Source organism: Papilio machaon, chromosome 21 (assembly GCF_912999745.1).
Source record: "Papilio machaon chromosome 21, ilPapMach1.1, whole genome shotgun sequence".
Classification (NCBI taxonomy): domain Eukaryota; kingdom Metazoa; phylum Arthropoda; class Insecta; order Lepidoptera; family Papilionidae; genus Papilio; species Papilio machaon.
In genome coordinates, this window is record NC_060006.1 from 3,116,229 (window position 1) to 3,131,717 (window position 15,489).

General features: G+C 32.1%; 1 protein-coding gene across 1 annotated transcript in view; it reads left to right on the forward strand.

Annotated features, from left to right (window-relative positions):
• Window positions 1-15,489, forward strand: part of LOC106718799 (unconventional myosin-XVIIIa) — a 146,215-nt gene that overhangs the window by 116,298 nt on the left and 14,428 nt on the right. Inside the window, exons 22-24 of the mRNA XM_045683188.1 lie at window positions 8,004-8,152; window positions 8,817-8,940; window positions 14,057-14,146. Of these exons, the coding sequence (XP_045539144.1) occupies window positions 8,004-8,152; window positions 8,817-8,940; window positions 14,057-14,146 (363 nt within the window). The remainder of the gene's footprint in view (window positions 1-8,003; window positions 8,153-8,816; window positions 8,941-14,056; window positions 14,147-15,489) is intronic.

Below are 15,489 nucleotides of genomic sequence, written 5' to 3' on the forward strand. Positions count from 1 at the left end.
CAACAAAAGTTTCTATTAACATATTCGTAATTTACGTAACTTTGTAAAGAATGCGTTTTTAAGTTTTACTTTGTATTCACATCTGTTACTTGTTTGAGCATTTTCTATGAATGAAGTGAATATTTTTTATACACTTTTTTCCAAATCCAACAATAATTACTACCTGATAAGAAATATGGCTATTATTACCACACACAGTATTTCATGATAACTTAAGACGCCGACTTTTGTGTTGATTTCTCATATTTATTTTCGAATACTTGTTACTTATCGACTATTAACAACTTTATGCGTGAAACTTGGTGTTTCAATGATATTATTAATAGTTACTCTTTGCAGTATTATAAGTTTATCGAAGTCAATTTGTTTTATAAATTAACCGCTCAAGGCGTCAATTAAAGTGCAACTTTATCTCGACACTTCGATCTTATTACGGTACTAAGATCATGATTAATAATTTCACGGTCCGAGACAAGTGCACTTCACGGGTCAATTCAGGGATTATAATTTACTTCCGCACTTTCACCGAATTCTTACAACATAAGTCTACAGGTGATGTGACATAAAAGATTACCTCGTTAATGGATGTGCTCTTAACAGAGTTTACTTATGACGATCCAATGCATATTGCGTAATATTTGAAAGCTAAATGGAATTTTTACAATTTCTATTTTAACAGTTAGTCTTTATTTTTAAATGGTTGTTCTCAATTTTGTGGTTTAATTTATTTACTGGTAACCAGACAAGAATGTTATTAAAATTATTAAATGTGTATTAGATTATGCTTTCAATGAATCATTCATGTGGCCAACATTTATGTTATGTGAATTTATATCATGCTTATTCAAAATCAGAGATTTAAAAGTATACATGTGTGTCTGTGTTGATTGTAAAATCCGTGTTATTACTTGAACGGGCCATACGTTACGCCCGTAACATAATACATTCAAGTTTAACTGCCAATAAAAATTCATGAAAGTAACAATTCATCATTTTGCTATAGTATTAACTGAACTTTCTACTTTGTCAGCGAGTTTGTGATCTGATGATAATTAAAAAAAAATAGAATAAATTTTTAATTTTGCATAGATTATTTTCAGTCTGTTGTTTTCAAGCTTTAAATTAAATTTAAAATGTAATATCAGTTTTGGTAATTTTAAAATTGCTTGATGCTCTCGTCTATAAACAACAGCTTAGTAACTTTCATTACATTCCACAGTTGTTTACAACTTAGCACGTGCGTTTATTCGCGTCCTTTCTCGATTGAGCAATCCTCTGAGGTCAGTAACAGATATTTCGTTTAATTCGATCGCCGTACACTTGTCATCGTGGTATCGATTTGTCCGGTCACGTAGTCGATTTCGTGAGCAATGCTGGACTCTTGGGGCTCCGATGCCCATCACGTACCAGCTTTCCCCGACGCGTGCCGATGAAAGCTATCCTTTCTTTGTAATGTAACGGTTGCTATGGATTGCTCAGTTATAACATAAAGAAGCGCGTAAAAAATAGAAACAGAAGCAACAACAATAGACTTTGCTTGCGCTTCTGAACATTGGTTTATAATAAAATCGGAGTGTACATGATGTATTTGCGTAGCTCGTAAGGGAAAACCAATCTACTTTTTTTTAATTCTGTGCTGACGATATCACGAGCAACCACTAGTTCATTTGGAATGCGTTTTTAACAGAGTCAAAATTAAAAAAAAAGTTCTTTATGTATTACGCAATATGAAAGTGAATGTTGTTTCTCAGAGAAATATGATACTTGTAGTCGTTTCACTTTTTTCTTTTGTAAAGCTATTATTAAAGAGAATATCCATCAGCCATCAGTCGAAATACGGTTCATTGTGATATTTGATTGCTGTCGTATTACCTTTTGTAACTTATTTTATAACCAGTATTGGTTTATAATGGTATCTTCAATCGAGTTAAAAGTATACATTTTTAATACTATTTTACGACTTGTATATGCAGTATGGCAAGAATTGTATACTTTTTATATTCAATAGCAACACAATAAGAGAAGTGAAAGAAATAAAATGTTGATAATATATAGTTTACCTTAAAAAGCATACAATATATGGACATGAACAAGCTTCTTGATAATTTGTTTATAGCAATTTGCTAAGCGCGACTCTGTTACAAATACATACATGAAATTGTAGGGCTGGCGATGTTGTACAATATTATTAATATTAAAAAAGTTTCTAGTTTTTGTTGTTTTTTCATGCTTTATATGACAAAAATTTTTCGCTTTAACAAATATTTTCTCATACTTAGGAATAATTTTTAGTTTTTTAAATGACAGGCGCGAAAATTATTTATGTCATCCCTGACAAGTGGGATCATAATTAAATTTAAATTCAAACAATACTAGGCAGATGAAACGAAACATAAAATTTTTTGGTCTTTAAATACAATACGTGTCATAACAATTGCGAGAGATTTATTCTTGTTGAGTTTACATTTGATGTGTTTATGGCAACCCCGGTGACTGGTAATTGCCGCAGGTGTGTTGCCAGGTAATGAGTTTTGTATTGACCCACACTCGAAGTATTGTAAGGTGTATCAAAGTATTACGTAGCTTTCTATGAAAGTGGCGATTTGCGGTCTCGATGCGATTTCATATAGAATGACCTATACTTACGACCTACCTTATTACTAATTGCGGTTAACCACTACCTTTAGATAGTAGAATAATATAGCTTTATGAATGACGCGTGTTATCTTAGTTCGCATCTAAATATATACATATTCAAGAAACAAATAACTGTTGTGTAAATTGATAGTTTTAATATCAACACTTATAAAACTGAAGAGATTGTTTGTATGCGCTTATCTATAGATCTGCTTATGTGATTTGAAAAAATCTCTAGGTTTTACAGCCTTACCATTAAGGACGGTTATAGGTTATTGAAGATCACGCAATGTCCCGTAAGGAGCCGAGCGGGACGAAAAATAACACTATACGAGAAGGATCATTTAGTTGATCATTAGTTGAGTATCATTAAGTTGTCTTGAAAACGTCCTTATAAATTTTACTAAATAATGAGACAACCGGATACTGTTTATCATTTAGTTTTAACTTTGTTTTTCCTTACAATGGGAAATTTTGATCTTGTGAGTCCATTGTTTACATACGAGTAAGAACATATAATAATGTTTTTGTTGGAATTTTAAATTTGAAGTGCGTCTACAGCAACACAAATTACAATAATTTTACAATTATATTATGTTAATATTTCAATTCAAATTAGATCTTAATATAAATTTAGGAAGAATACAATTAAGTTATGGAAGTAAAATAAGAAAGCATAGAATCAAACTTTATTAGACTAATACCTGTTGATCGCGACTTCGTCCGCGCGGAATTAAATAAAACTTAATAAGCATCCTACGTGTTCTTCCAGACTATGTTCTACATATGTGCCAAATTTCATCGAGATCCGTTGAGGCGTACCGGAGATATCTTCAAACAAACATCCATCCATCCGTCTATCCAAACATTCGCATTTATAATAATACTAAGATTAGTAAGATTGACGAAGTAACACATATATGTATATGTACACACATATTTATTATGAAGAAGTGTATGATTGCCATAAAACCGTTTATTAATACTTAACTGTATTATAGATCTCCACGTTCGACAAGTTTACATTTGTACGCGGCCACTTTTTGAACAACTATACATGAAGCGTTATAAATACCACCTGTTTTTATTTCTAATTTACTAACTAATGAGAAATTCGCCTTAAATAATTGAAATGCCACTGCTCGTCCGTTTTTTACTCCTTCGGTCTAAATTTAATAAAGAAAACATTAAACTATTTAAGTTATAAAAAGTAACAATTAATCGATACACGATATTTATAAGTAACTAACTGTCGCCTGCGACTCCGTCCGCAAGGAATTAAAAAAATCTTTATTAGTAGACTATATGTTGTTACAAACTATGCACAATTTCACCACGATCCATTGAGCCGTTCCGGAGATACCTTCAAACAAATCCATCCATCCAAACATTCCATTTAAATTAACAAATAATTGAAAACAATTAAATTTAATTCTTGAATACGAAATTCACAGTCGTTTTATTGCGAATTACCATCATATGACAGACGCGTTATCATCAAACCGGCTTTTAAAACGACACAATATCTTAATTACCTTCGAATGAATTCATTTGTTTGCATGTAACGGATCCCATATAATTTTAACATTGAAGGAACAAGGATTGTTATTGTTTGAATGTATGAAGTTGAGCTTCCGAGTGTCGAGTTAATGAGCATTGTGTTGAGGAAGTTGAGACCGTGTTGATGTTATCACGTCACGTTATATCATATCACATCGTTAACATCACGAAGGTCTCGTCTTATTGGATATGACAACAATAATCTTGGTTCATACATTCATTTAAACTTACACCCTATCTTAAATATGATGGTGGCTAACATTACCGGTCAAGGTTTTTATGTATACTTAAATTTATATGTATACTAGCTGTCGCCCGCGACTCCGTCCGCGCGCAGTTAAAAAATTGGGGGGGGGGGGTATGAAAAATAGATGTTGGCCGATTCTCAGACCTACTGAATATGCTCACAAAATTTCATGAGAATCGGTCAAGCCGTTTCGGAGGAGTACGGGAACGAAAACTGTGACACGAGAATTTTATATATTAGAAGTAGTTGTTATAGTAGAACAGATAATGTCCAGATTTCAAGAATAGAACAGAACTCTCACCGTGGGTTTCTGAGACCAAAATCTCTGTTTAAAACATATCGTCATCCAATTGTTTTAACAATTTGTTTTAAACGGCGTTTTTGGTCTCAAAAACCCGCGGTCAATCGGTGATAAAGACTTGAACTTTTTTTCAATAACTAACTTATCTATTTAACTTGTGGAGAAATCAATGTATAACTTTAATATGTAATTTCTATTTATTGTGTAAGAATTATGATGATATAGAATTGTCATTAAGTTATTGAATAAAGTACCCAGTAACAAGTAAAGTTTCTCTCAATAAAGATAATGAGCTTCCTCACTGAATGTCCAATACTTACGTAACTTTACTTCTGGAAAGATATTGAAGAACTATAGTCTAGAATATAGATGTTAACGGAAATGCAAATAAACCCTCGTCTGTTATTTTAATATATGAACGTATTTATTATTAAGATTATTTTACTAAAAAGAATAATAATTTATGCTCTTAGAATTTCTATTTACCGGGTAAACGGTGCGCGGCCGATAATTGGATAAAGTCGCCTCTTCTATTTGCATGTTGAGACCGCGGCTGAATGACAGCCGAGAGTACTCTGAACATCTCGGCTAGATGCTCAGTGGAAGGATAGTAAAATGATATTAACGTTTACATGTTGCTAAAAACTTTTATTAAAAACCTTACAGTTAAACTCATTTAATTTCAAATATAATTTCATGGTAAAATATCCTGAAAAATATGATCTTTAGCGGAGTTTCTAATTCAAAATGAATGTGGTAAAAATAGATTTATTACAACTACTATATATCACACAATTTACACTATAATGTGTAGTGACATTTACCAGCGAGACAAGTTATTTTGTTATCAATTAAGACAATATCTTATCAAGACTAGTACTAACTAGAGTACTAACTCTTATGATTCATTTAATATAAATATTTATTAATATTTCTTTTGATTCTATAATTTTCACTATTACTCTCACCACGCTTAGCATTTGTGGCTATATTTAATATGACCTTTTCTTAATCTATATATATAAAAGAAAGTCGTGTTAGTTACACTATTTATAACTCAAGAACGGCTGAATCGATTTGACTGAAAATTGGTGGGCAGGTAGCTTAGAACCAGGAAACGAACATAGGATAATTTTTACCCCGTTTTCTATTTTTTACTCCGCGCGGACGGAGTCGCGAGTAAAAGCTAGTATATTATAAATATATGTATAAACTTATATGTATAAATAAGGCTACTAGCGTAACATACTTTTGGATCTAGAACTCATTTCTGCTTTTTACTGACTGTAATTACGGTCAGTCGCTTGTTTATATTTTTTGCGATAAACAACGTGATTTTTATATAAAGTTTCACTTAAGAATTATATAAATGCTTTTAGCTTTAGCGCTTTAACTAGTCAATCGTAATCACAAGAAAAACACCCACATTTTCGAGGGTATAGAAAACGAAGTAAGGATTTTATTCCTAAAAACAAAACGCGAGTTAAGCTAAGTATAACTAATTTCAAATATCTCGGGGGCCCAACGTTATCGGAGAGCTGATCAGTGCCCTCTCCCTGAATCCAGCTACGCTCCGCTACATCTAAAATTGTGTTCTCCGCGGTGACTCGCGCTTAGTAAATATCTGAAAATATTTATACCTACAGTTAAGTACAAAATAAATGCATAACGTAGTATTGTTGGTTTAACTGGCATGTTGTGCAAGTAGAGGACAAGTAGACAACATCTAACAAAACAAACAGCGGACGTGCCTCGGCAAACTGCCTCCGCTGCCATGCACTCGCTCTACTTGCAACGACGGCATCTAACTGCAGATGCAGTTTTCTGTTATACACATGCACACCTTAGGGTTGTCACAAACTTTTTTAAATATTATTTTATTTTATCAGAAAATTAGAAATTTTAGGTGATAGTCTAACGTAGTAGAGTAATTAGATATATGAGTACAATATATGTCTGTCAAGAATAACGCACAATATCTTAGTAGTAAAATATAGCTCACCCTTGTTTTGTTTGAAATAAATTAATCTTCTCGATAAGGCTTGTAGTAATTAGCTTATACAAAATATAAAATTTGTTTCATTCGACAACCCTACGGAACATCATGGAGGTCGTATAAGTTCAATCATCTTATCGGTAATTTATTACGATCGAGTCGAGTTGTCTATACTTATACTAAGAATGATCTGAATATGGTGAAATAAAAATAATTTTTCTCTCTTTAACTTTCGAAGATCGAAGTAAGCTTGCATGGTTACAATGGTTACCTAACCACTTAAACTATTTGACATGAATGCGTTAAACGACATAAATATAGTAAAAAAGAAAATGTATTTAGAAAGTGCAACTCTGTCAACTCTGTTTATACAACTGATTATAGTAGTCACAACAAACGCTGTATGATATATTTTAACTTATATTATGCTAGGGTTACAAGATATTGCTTGAGTAAAATCGATTCCGATTTCTACTTCATATGTTAAAATGCTCAAATGTTATTAACCATTCATCGTCACTTAATAGTAGGTGGGATCGTGGTCATGCGCTAGCTTATTTAATTAAAAAAAAAAAAAAGTAAAACCAATTAATTAATAATTTAACTCTATTTGTATAATAGCGTTTAATAAGACATTTGCATGATTAAAAATTTACAATATCCATTTATTCACAACTCTAGTTCAAAATAAAGTAAGTTTACCTTTAATTTCGAACGCTTAGAAACACTAAAAATCTACACTTCATATTAGGTGGATAGTTATAGCGAGTTGAAACATATCATCTAATTGTGTATGAGTGGTCAGGTGGCCATTACGGCGTCGGTAACTGGGCCAGATCCATGAGCGAGACTTGACAATGCTTGCAGTGGCCACGCGCTGACACCAAACTAGGCCAGCCGGCATCACTGTTACTGTTTGTTTTCATTATTTACTGTATAATGTTTTTATACCCCTAAATGAAATTAACTTTAAGGTCTGTTTATTTATCTCAAACTATTCAAGCGATTATGATATTTTTTTTACTTTTATATCAAGTTACAACCTTATTGTCGAGAAGTACTTTTTTCGGGTCATATTTACAGCTTAGCAAATAGTTCAAATGCGTTGATAGATCCATGTTTTCATTTTAGCAAGACCCTAGCATCATTTGGTGAATAAATTCTTTCGATGTACTAATTTTCAGCGACAGTAAATGGTTGGATATTAATAACTTATTCTTTTAATGCCATTGAATTTGATATAATATTTTCTATTGTTGCAGATTATGTTCCGCGGTGGTGTGGTGGGTGGTTTGGACGCGCGCCGCGACGCTGCTCTCGCTCGTGTGCTGGTGCGGCTGCAGGCGCGGGCCCGGGGCCTACTGGCACGCCGCCGGGCACAACGGCTGCGTACCCAACACACCGCGGCACGGTTAGTTAACACGAAGTGATACTAAATATATAATACTTTTAAGTTAAATGTTAGCGAAACTTACAAACTTTACAAACAATACTATATACAAAATTAAATTTCCGCAACACTCGCCCAAATACAGATCACTTACAAATAGCTAAATAATGTCATCATGTTACTCTTTGAAAAATTTTACTACTCAGGTCGACGCTGATCGAACTGATATAGTTTAACAAATATATACAATGAAATAATCCAAGAAGTATTTAATACGTGCCTGCACACTCACATAGTGATTCAATTGATCGTTATGTGTATTGGAAAAACACGTTGTATCGTCTCGAATCTATTCACACCTGATGTTTCACGTACTTTTGGTATCACTGAATTTGCAAATTTTTGTATTTACGTCTGGAATTCTGGTAGATTGTCATTCTTGCCTTCTTTGTAAAGTGAACTTTCACAACTTTGTCTTATTGACAGTTCATTTTGCAAACTATCTATCCATCCTGTCATAACTTGATCGACAAACTTAAAGTTCTGAGTTGATATATCTCGAGATGAACTCTTTAAGTTTTTACACACCTTTAGGATTTCCTAAATTGACAAAATCTCTGTATGTCAACAAAGTAAATTGACCCATAAATATTAGTTTTTGATATGTTTTTGTGTGTATCATCAGATGTGTGCAGCGCAACGTACGCGCGTTCCTGGCGGTGCGCGACTGGCCGTGGTGGCGGCTGCTGGTGCGAGTCACACCACTCCTCGCCGTGCATAGGACGGAGCACAGGCTCAAGCAAGCACAGGTACATACTTTAACTTCGCAGAACTCAATTCTAAGAGACTTTGGCAGGGTGTAAAATAAATCTCCCGATGTGGGAGAGAAGCACAGCTGTATTCGCGCTTACCCACAGTTGGCCTAACAGGCTCCAACCATGCAGAGTAGCCTATATGTTCTTCCAGACTATGTTCTACATCTGTGCCAAATTTCATCGAGATTCGTTCAGCCGTTCTGGAGATACGAAGTAACAAACATCCATACATCCAAACTTTAACATTTATAATAGTAGTAAGATTATAAACCCAAAAACATGCATTTCATTCTATTACCACAATGATCACACGATTGTCACTAATCAAGACTTAGTGAAAAAACGCACATACATTGTGTAAAAAGCTAACCTATATTTATAAGGTTATCTTAACCACGATAAGCATTGTGTGCAACGCCATCGGTATGAATCCCGGTCTTTGCTCGTGAAGTGAAACAGTTCAATGCCCTCCCAGATGCTACCGATATGGACGTCATAATGATATATGAAATGCAGCGCTCAGATTTTATCACACATTTTTTTTGGTATAATTGCAAAACATCGTTTTTAAATTAAAAAAAGACAAATAAAAACTATCTTACTATCAATATAGTTAACGTTAAAGTGCGTTAAAAACCTAGAACATAACAGTAGCGTGGGATAGGAAGGGGAAACGAGGGTTTTATTGTTATCCGGGACCAAATACAAAAAAAGAACCATTTTTAAAATATCACTAGTTTATTAATTTATTATTTGCTTCAAAAGATTAGACACACACACACACAACACAGGCGTGGATAGATTATATCTTTTATGTATTAACATTTTTATTGTTACCGCATAGTAAAATAATGTACTCATAGTGTATGTAATAACAGACATTATGTTTAGCAGTGTCTGCTAGCTACCTGCTACACAGAGTAGGTATAACTAGAGATAGCTATCACTATCCGCATTCCTGTGTAGTAATAACTTTCCAAATGTAAACAGCAAGTGAAAGGTTATATATATATGTATATAGATAATCTACTAGACTGTTAAATGAAATGTTATGTTCTTTATTTATTTTTTTGTTTTAATATATACGGAAAAGTAAACTTTCATGAAAAATAATAATAGTTATGTTTACATACCGTTGTATATTGATCGTACATAAAAAAATAATCGTGGAGGGTAATTGTAAATAAAGGAAATGGTTTGTATATAAGTTGTTGTTATCATTGGAAGTGTAAATATCGTGTTATTTATAACGATAATATTATTTAGTTTTAGAAGCAGTGTTGTTAACATCACACGTCCTAACATTAAATATATGTAGTTTAAATGAGATGGTGTCATTTTGTGGTGCTTTTTATTAAAAGTGTTAACACGAATGAAGCGAAGTCGTGTAAGTACTAGTGAAGTAATGCACTCACAGGTTACATTATCCATAACCTCATAGGTTGTGGATAATGTAACCTTAGATTAGTATTAAATGAATAACTTAAATGCTTTTAGATTTCATAAACATCGAAGTTTTCTTTGCTATTTACATGTTTAACTGATTTTTCAAAACAATGAATTCAAAATGAGATAAATTTGAATGGTAATTCTTTTAAATATATTATATCGTTAACACCTAACTTAACGTTACTTGTTTTGTGATAATCATTAAAATGGCTGGACCAGTACGGCACCGTGAAGTTCTAAGATAACTACATAAAAACATAGACAGTATAGAATAGTCTTTTAAGTCAGTTAATAAAAAGAACTGTCGTAACATACATAATTCACGTACTATTTCGATTCCTAACTTTCTATATCTGATTGCCTAGGACGAAAATTTGCGAAGTATTCGGTTCGTTATCGACAAAATTTGTAATAGATTTGTACAGCGCCCTTATCATGCGTAAAGTACAAAAAACAAATCTGATAAAAGTTTTGACATATTTTGTCGATGACGTTACGAAAACGCATATCGCAAATATTCGTGATCAGCATCGCTGCCTAACCGAATCAACGAATTCGATGCGTCAACTTTTTGTCCTTCCGCTTCGTCCAAACCTGTCATTGTGAAGGTGCACCTGTCAGCTTGCCCAACTTTACTTTTTATAAATTAAACCTTTTTGTGTAATGTTAATCTCGCTGCAGCGTTACGCTCCGTAATCGTTACCATTGCATCAGATAGAATATTTTTTGTTAGTTCTTAGATTTTTTTGACAAATGATGGGAATTTTATTTTATGTGAACTAAATGAAATTAGATTTATCTATTCATGTTATATGACAATAATATTTATTAACTTTGTATAAATATTTAATTGTAAAATAATTTTTAGTCACACTGCAAAGACTTTAAAGATTTGGATAGTTTTATCCCATTACCCCGCAAACTTAAGCACTTAAGTTTTTAAACAATAAATTAATTGATTTATCAAGCTTAATTGAGACCTGCTCACCTATTGCATTACACTTGCAGTTGCATTAGTAAGTCAATTGTACCAGTAACTGTATTGATGAGTAAAAACTGATGGGTTTTTAATGCGGTCCGATACATAAAGATGGTAACGGGCCTCTTCTGTTAAGACATGCACCTGTTCAATCAGATTAATTGATGATAAAGCAAGATGTACATTGTTACTAGTTTTACGTGTAATAAAAACATCAGAGTTCATAATGATTGCTATAATGAATATATTGAATTATTGCAATTACTGAATGCTTTAACTAGACACAATCGTATAATTAATGTAGATAATAATTATCAGCTTAAATATTAAGTTATAATTTACTTTTAAAGTGCTTGTGTCTGAAAAAAAATTAATGCCTTAGATTTCCAATAAAAAGACAAGTACAAAATATGTTTTATACTGATATCACGGCAATGGAACTAGCTTATGTTATTCGAAATAAATTTCATACCTACATCTGTAGTTCTTGTATGATTTATGTTATATGAAGTTGACCCAAAACCGTCACTCCCAAAGTATAGCCATGTAGCGGTTGGGACACATCAGAGCATTTGGTTACGCTCTATTTATCTAAGTACACTGGTTGTTTGATATTGTCGAGATACTATTGTATTCAAACATAGTAATTTGTTTATACTTTTCATCTATATAAAAAAAAACTCCGTGAAAATGTCCAAAAGTCCAAAACCCTAACCTAACATATTATGCATACTTTGGTGTGTTTTAACTTGAACTAAATGACAGTATAGATCTTTATTGTTCACTCCTTATCTATTCTTTTTCGTTGTTGCAGTCTTTCCAGACTAGTCATGGTCATCGTGTACTAGTGACGCACTACACAAACCACCTCCACTCTTCCCTCATTACATTATCTTAATTAATCTCGCAAGGAATGTTTCATGTATAATTTTCTTTTCAATAAAACAGTGATAAGATGACGGAAATCGCTAAACTCAATCTAAATCTCATTACGCTCGATTCAATTTACCATAACCTTGTAAAAACGACGCCCTTTATTACAGTATCAAGCTTCCGGGGCTTTCGATGAAGCTTTATAAAAAGCTCTATAATGTATCCTCGTTAGTTCTTGTTTTGCTGGAGAACATAGCTTTAAGTCGCAGATTTTCCTATATATTATATTAATATAAAGACGATAAAATTTAATTTTATATTATTATCGTTAGATTATTTTCCATTGTAGTAAAATGTACAAAATTCTACCCTGTTATCATTTATTATTTAAGTTATTTAATAAGAAGTACTATCAAATTGCTTATTTTGTAATATAACAAGGAATTACTGGTTTCCTTGTTTCCAAAACTATTTTATAGACACATTAGCTGTTCCGTCTCGGTTTTACCATATAAATTACGAATTCGACTGATTATTCCTAAAATTACCGCGTTCAAACATTTCGTTTTACAATATTAGTATAGAATTTGTACGCTATTATACAATTTCTATTTAAGATTGTTAAAGTACAGTTTCAAAATAATTATTACCTTGAATCAATTATCCAAAGGACATTTACAAAAAGCTTTTAATATCAGCCTGTAGATGGAATTGTAAACGGGATATAATGTCTTTTAATGTTCATTATGAAGCAATCTGGAGTCGTACAGTCGAGTGCATAATGCAGTTTTTTGATGCGTTACATCCTGATGGATTCTTCGTAATGTTTAATTTTCATGCAGATTACTGCGAGCTCTTACGATTGCGTACAACTTGCTGCAATGATTGCACAATAATTAATTTGTTAAAATGTTAATTTGTATATTGTAGAATTTAACCAATGTTAATTTGTGCCCCGTTGTACACGTCTTTTCCAGACATTCTGTATATTAATTTAGTCCTATAAAATCATATACTATGTAGTAACAAAATATATAGACATGTCATAATTCTTTTTTATACTTTATCGTACATGTTAATGTAATCTATGAAAACGTACGAAGAACGCATTTCTGTGTTGAGTTGATGCACGCGATTGTTACACTTGATCGGCCAAGTCAATCTTTGTTTGTCTCTTGCACGCTTTCTTTGGAAAATATTGATACGTCTTTAGCAAATATGTGAAGATCAATTTAATTATATCTTGCAATTTCTATGGTCTTAGAAAAAACAGCGCACACACTGAGATTTAATATATAATACCGATTATGTTTCACCGTGAATGCATTTTCTTGGAGGTGAAGAGACAAAGAGATGTTTTTAAAAGAAAACAGACACAGACATAAAAAATTATATATTGAAAAAATTGTTACTCTCACTACAGTATTAGCATTCTCTTGGTTTCGAAAATTCTTTACTGGTTGTTAGAAACTTATATGGCATAGGAAGTTCTAAAATAGCACGACAAAGCAGTAACATTTATTATCAGTACAAGAATGTTTTCAGATTTAACTGCCTTTTGTGTAGACAGTACTTACTAGAGATAACAAAAAACTATAAAGCCATAAGTACTGTTTAATGATGGAATTTCTGTGGAATTAAAAAAAACTTGTAAAGTAGACTGTGTTTTACCAAATTTCATTCAGATCAATGTAGCCGATCCGATACCTTTTAAAAAAAATCAGGATTGATCCAAACTATCGCATTTAATATACTATATAATTATGTAATGAGATAAAATGTTAAATGTATTATTATTTTTTTTCATAGGAAGAGCTGGAAACTTTACGTGCAAAGTTGGACAAAACCGAAGGCGAGCGAACACATTACAAGGGCGAAACTGAAAAACTGGAAAATAAGGTAAGTTACACATGATTTTCTTTTATTTATTATTGTGTGACAGAATCTTGAGACATTTCTAACATTCATTATTTTGGTGATTAAATTTTTTATACATCATGTTTTAAAACATCGAAGTTTAGTACATCATTATAATTTTATTATTTATAAAACAACTTGATAGTTTTTACTACTAAGCAATACAAGTATTAACTTTGTAAGCGATCAAGATTGTTATGTTTAAAACTAAAAAAAAATATTATTTCTAAAACGGACAACAAAAGGTGCTAAGTAAGAGAAACAAACGCCACGAGAAAATCGTATACATAACGGCCCCGTACTATGTTTTTTTATATTCTTTAAATAGGCCACTGTAATTGTCGGTTAGTGGACTAAAATTGTAGAACCTGTACACATAATATTCCCGTAGCAAAACAAATGTTTTTCTTAACACTAATTATAACTCAGGGAATAAACACAAATGGGAATGGCCGCTATTGACGAGCACACGTTTTTTCGATACAGAAACAAGTTTTATGTTTAATATGAAGATAAAATTGAACTAACGAGCATCGAAGTCCGGTTACACGAAACGTGTACTCAAGCAAAAACATCTCGTTGTCTTTATATATTTAGAAGAAATATGTTCCCGGTTTTTTTGCGTTGCTTTATATCTAATGTAGTAAATCAATGTTAGACAGGACAAGTAAGAGATCTCATGTAGCATTAAAAAGATAAATGGCAGATACAAATCTATCGATACATGAAAACAAAACTTGGCTATAAATATAAAGACACTTTTATTCTGTTGAATCCATATGTAGACTTTTTTTTTAAAAACAGAAATATTTTTCTTCTTTTTATAATAGAATATAAATAATCGTTTAATTCAATTGAGTTACTTCTTACTATAACGTTGAGAATTATTATTAAAACGCAAAAAAATAAAACGCCTGTGAAAATTTTATACGCAAAGTTGATGTGGTGTTCATGTCTATATTACTAGAAGGCGTATTTAATTCCATACGAGGATTTAAATCTAATGATAGTTAATATTTAAAAAATCATTAATTCCTTTCAAATATCTCTTGTCATAAAATGAATTACTTGTATTACATAACGATGTAACACTGGAGATATTACATCTCATCGACAATTTAAGAATGTAGGAAGAAGAATATGTAAGAAAGGGCAAGGATTTTATGAATTTCACAACTAAATCATTTCATATTAGGGACATGGCCAAAGGAGGTCAATGGGGTCAGCTGCTGCAGCTACTTCGAAATACTAAGTTACTTACATTTTCCTATAGATCCACATAGATAATTCAAAAACTATTTGTTAATTTTATCCATACCCGAGCC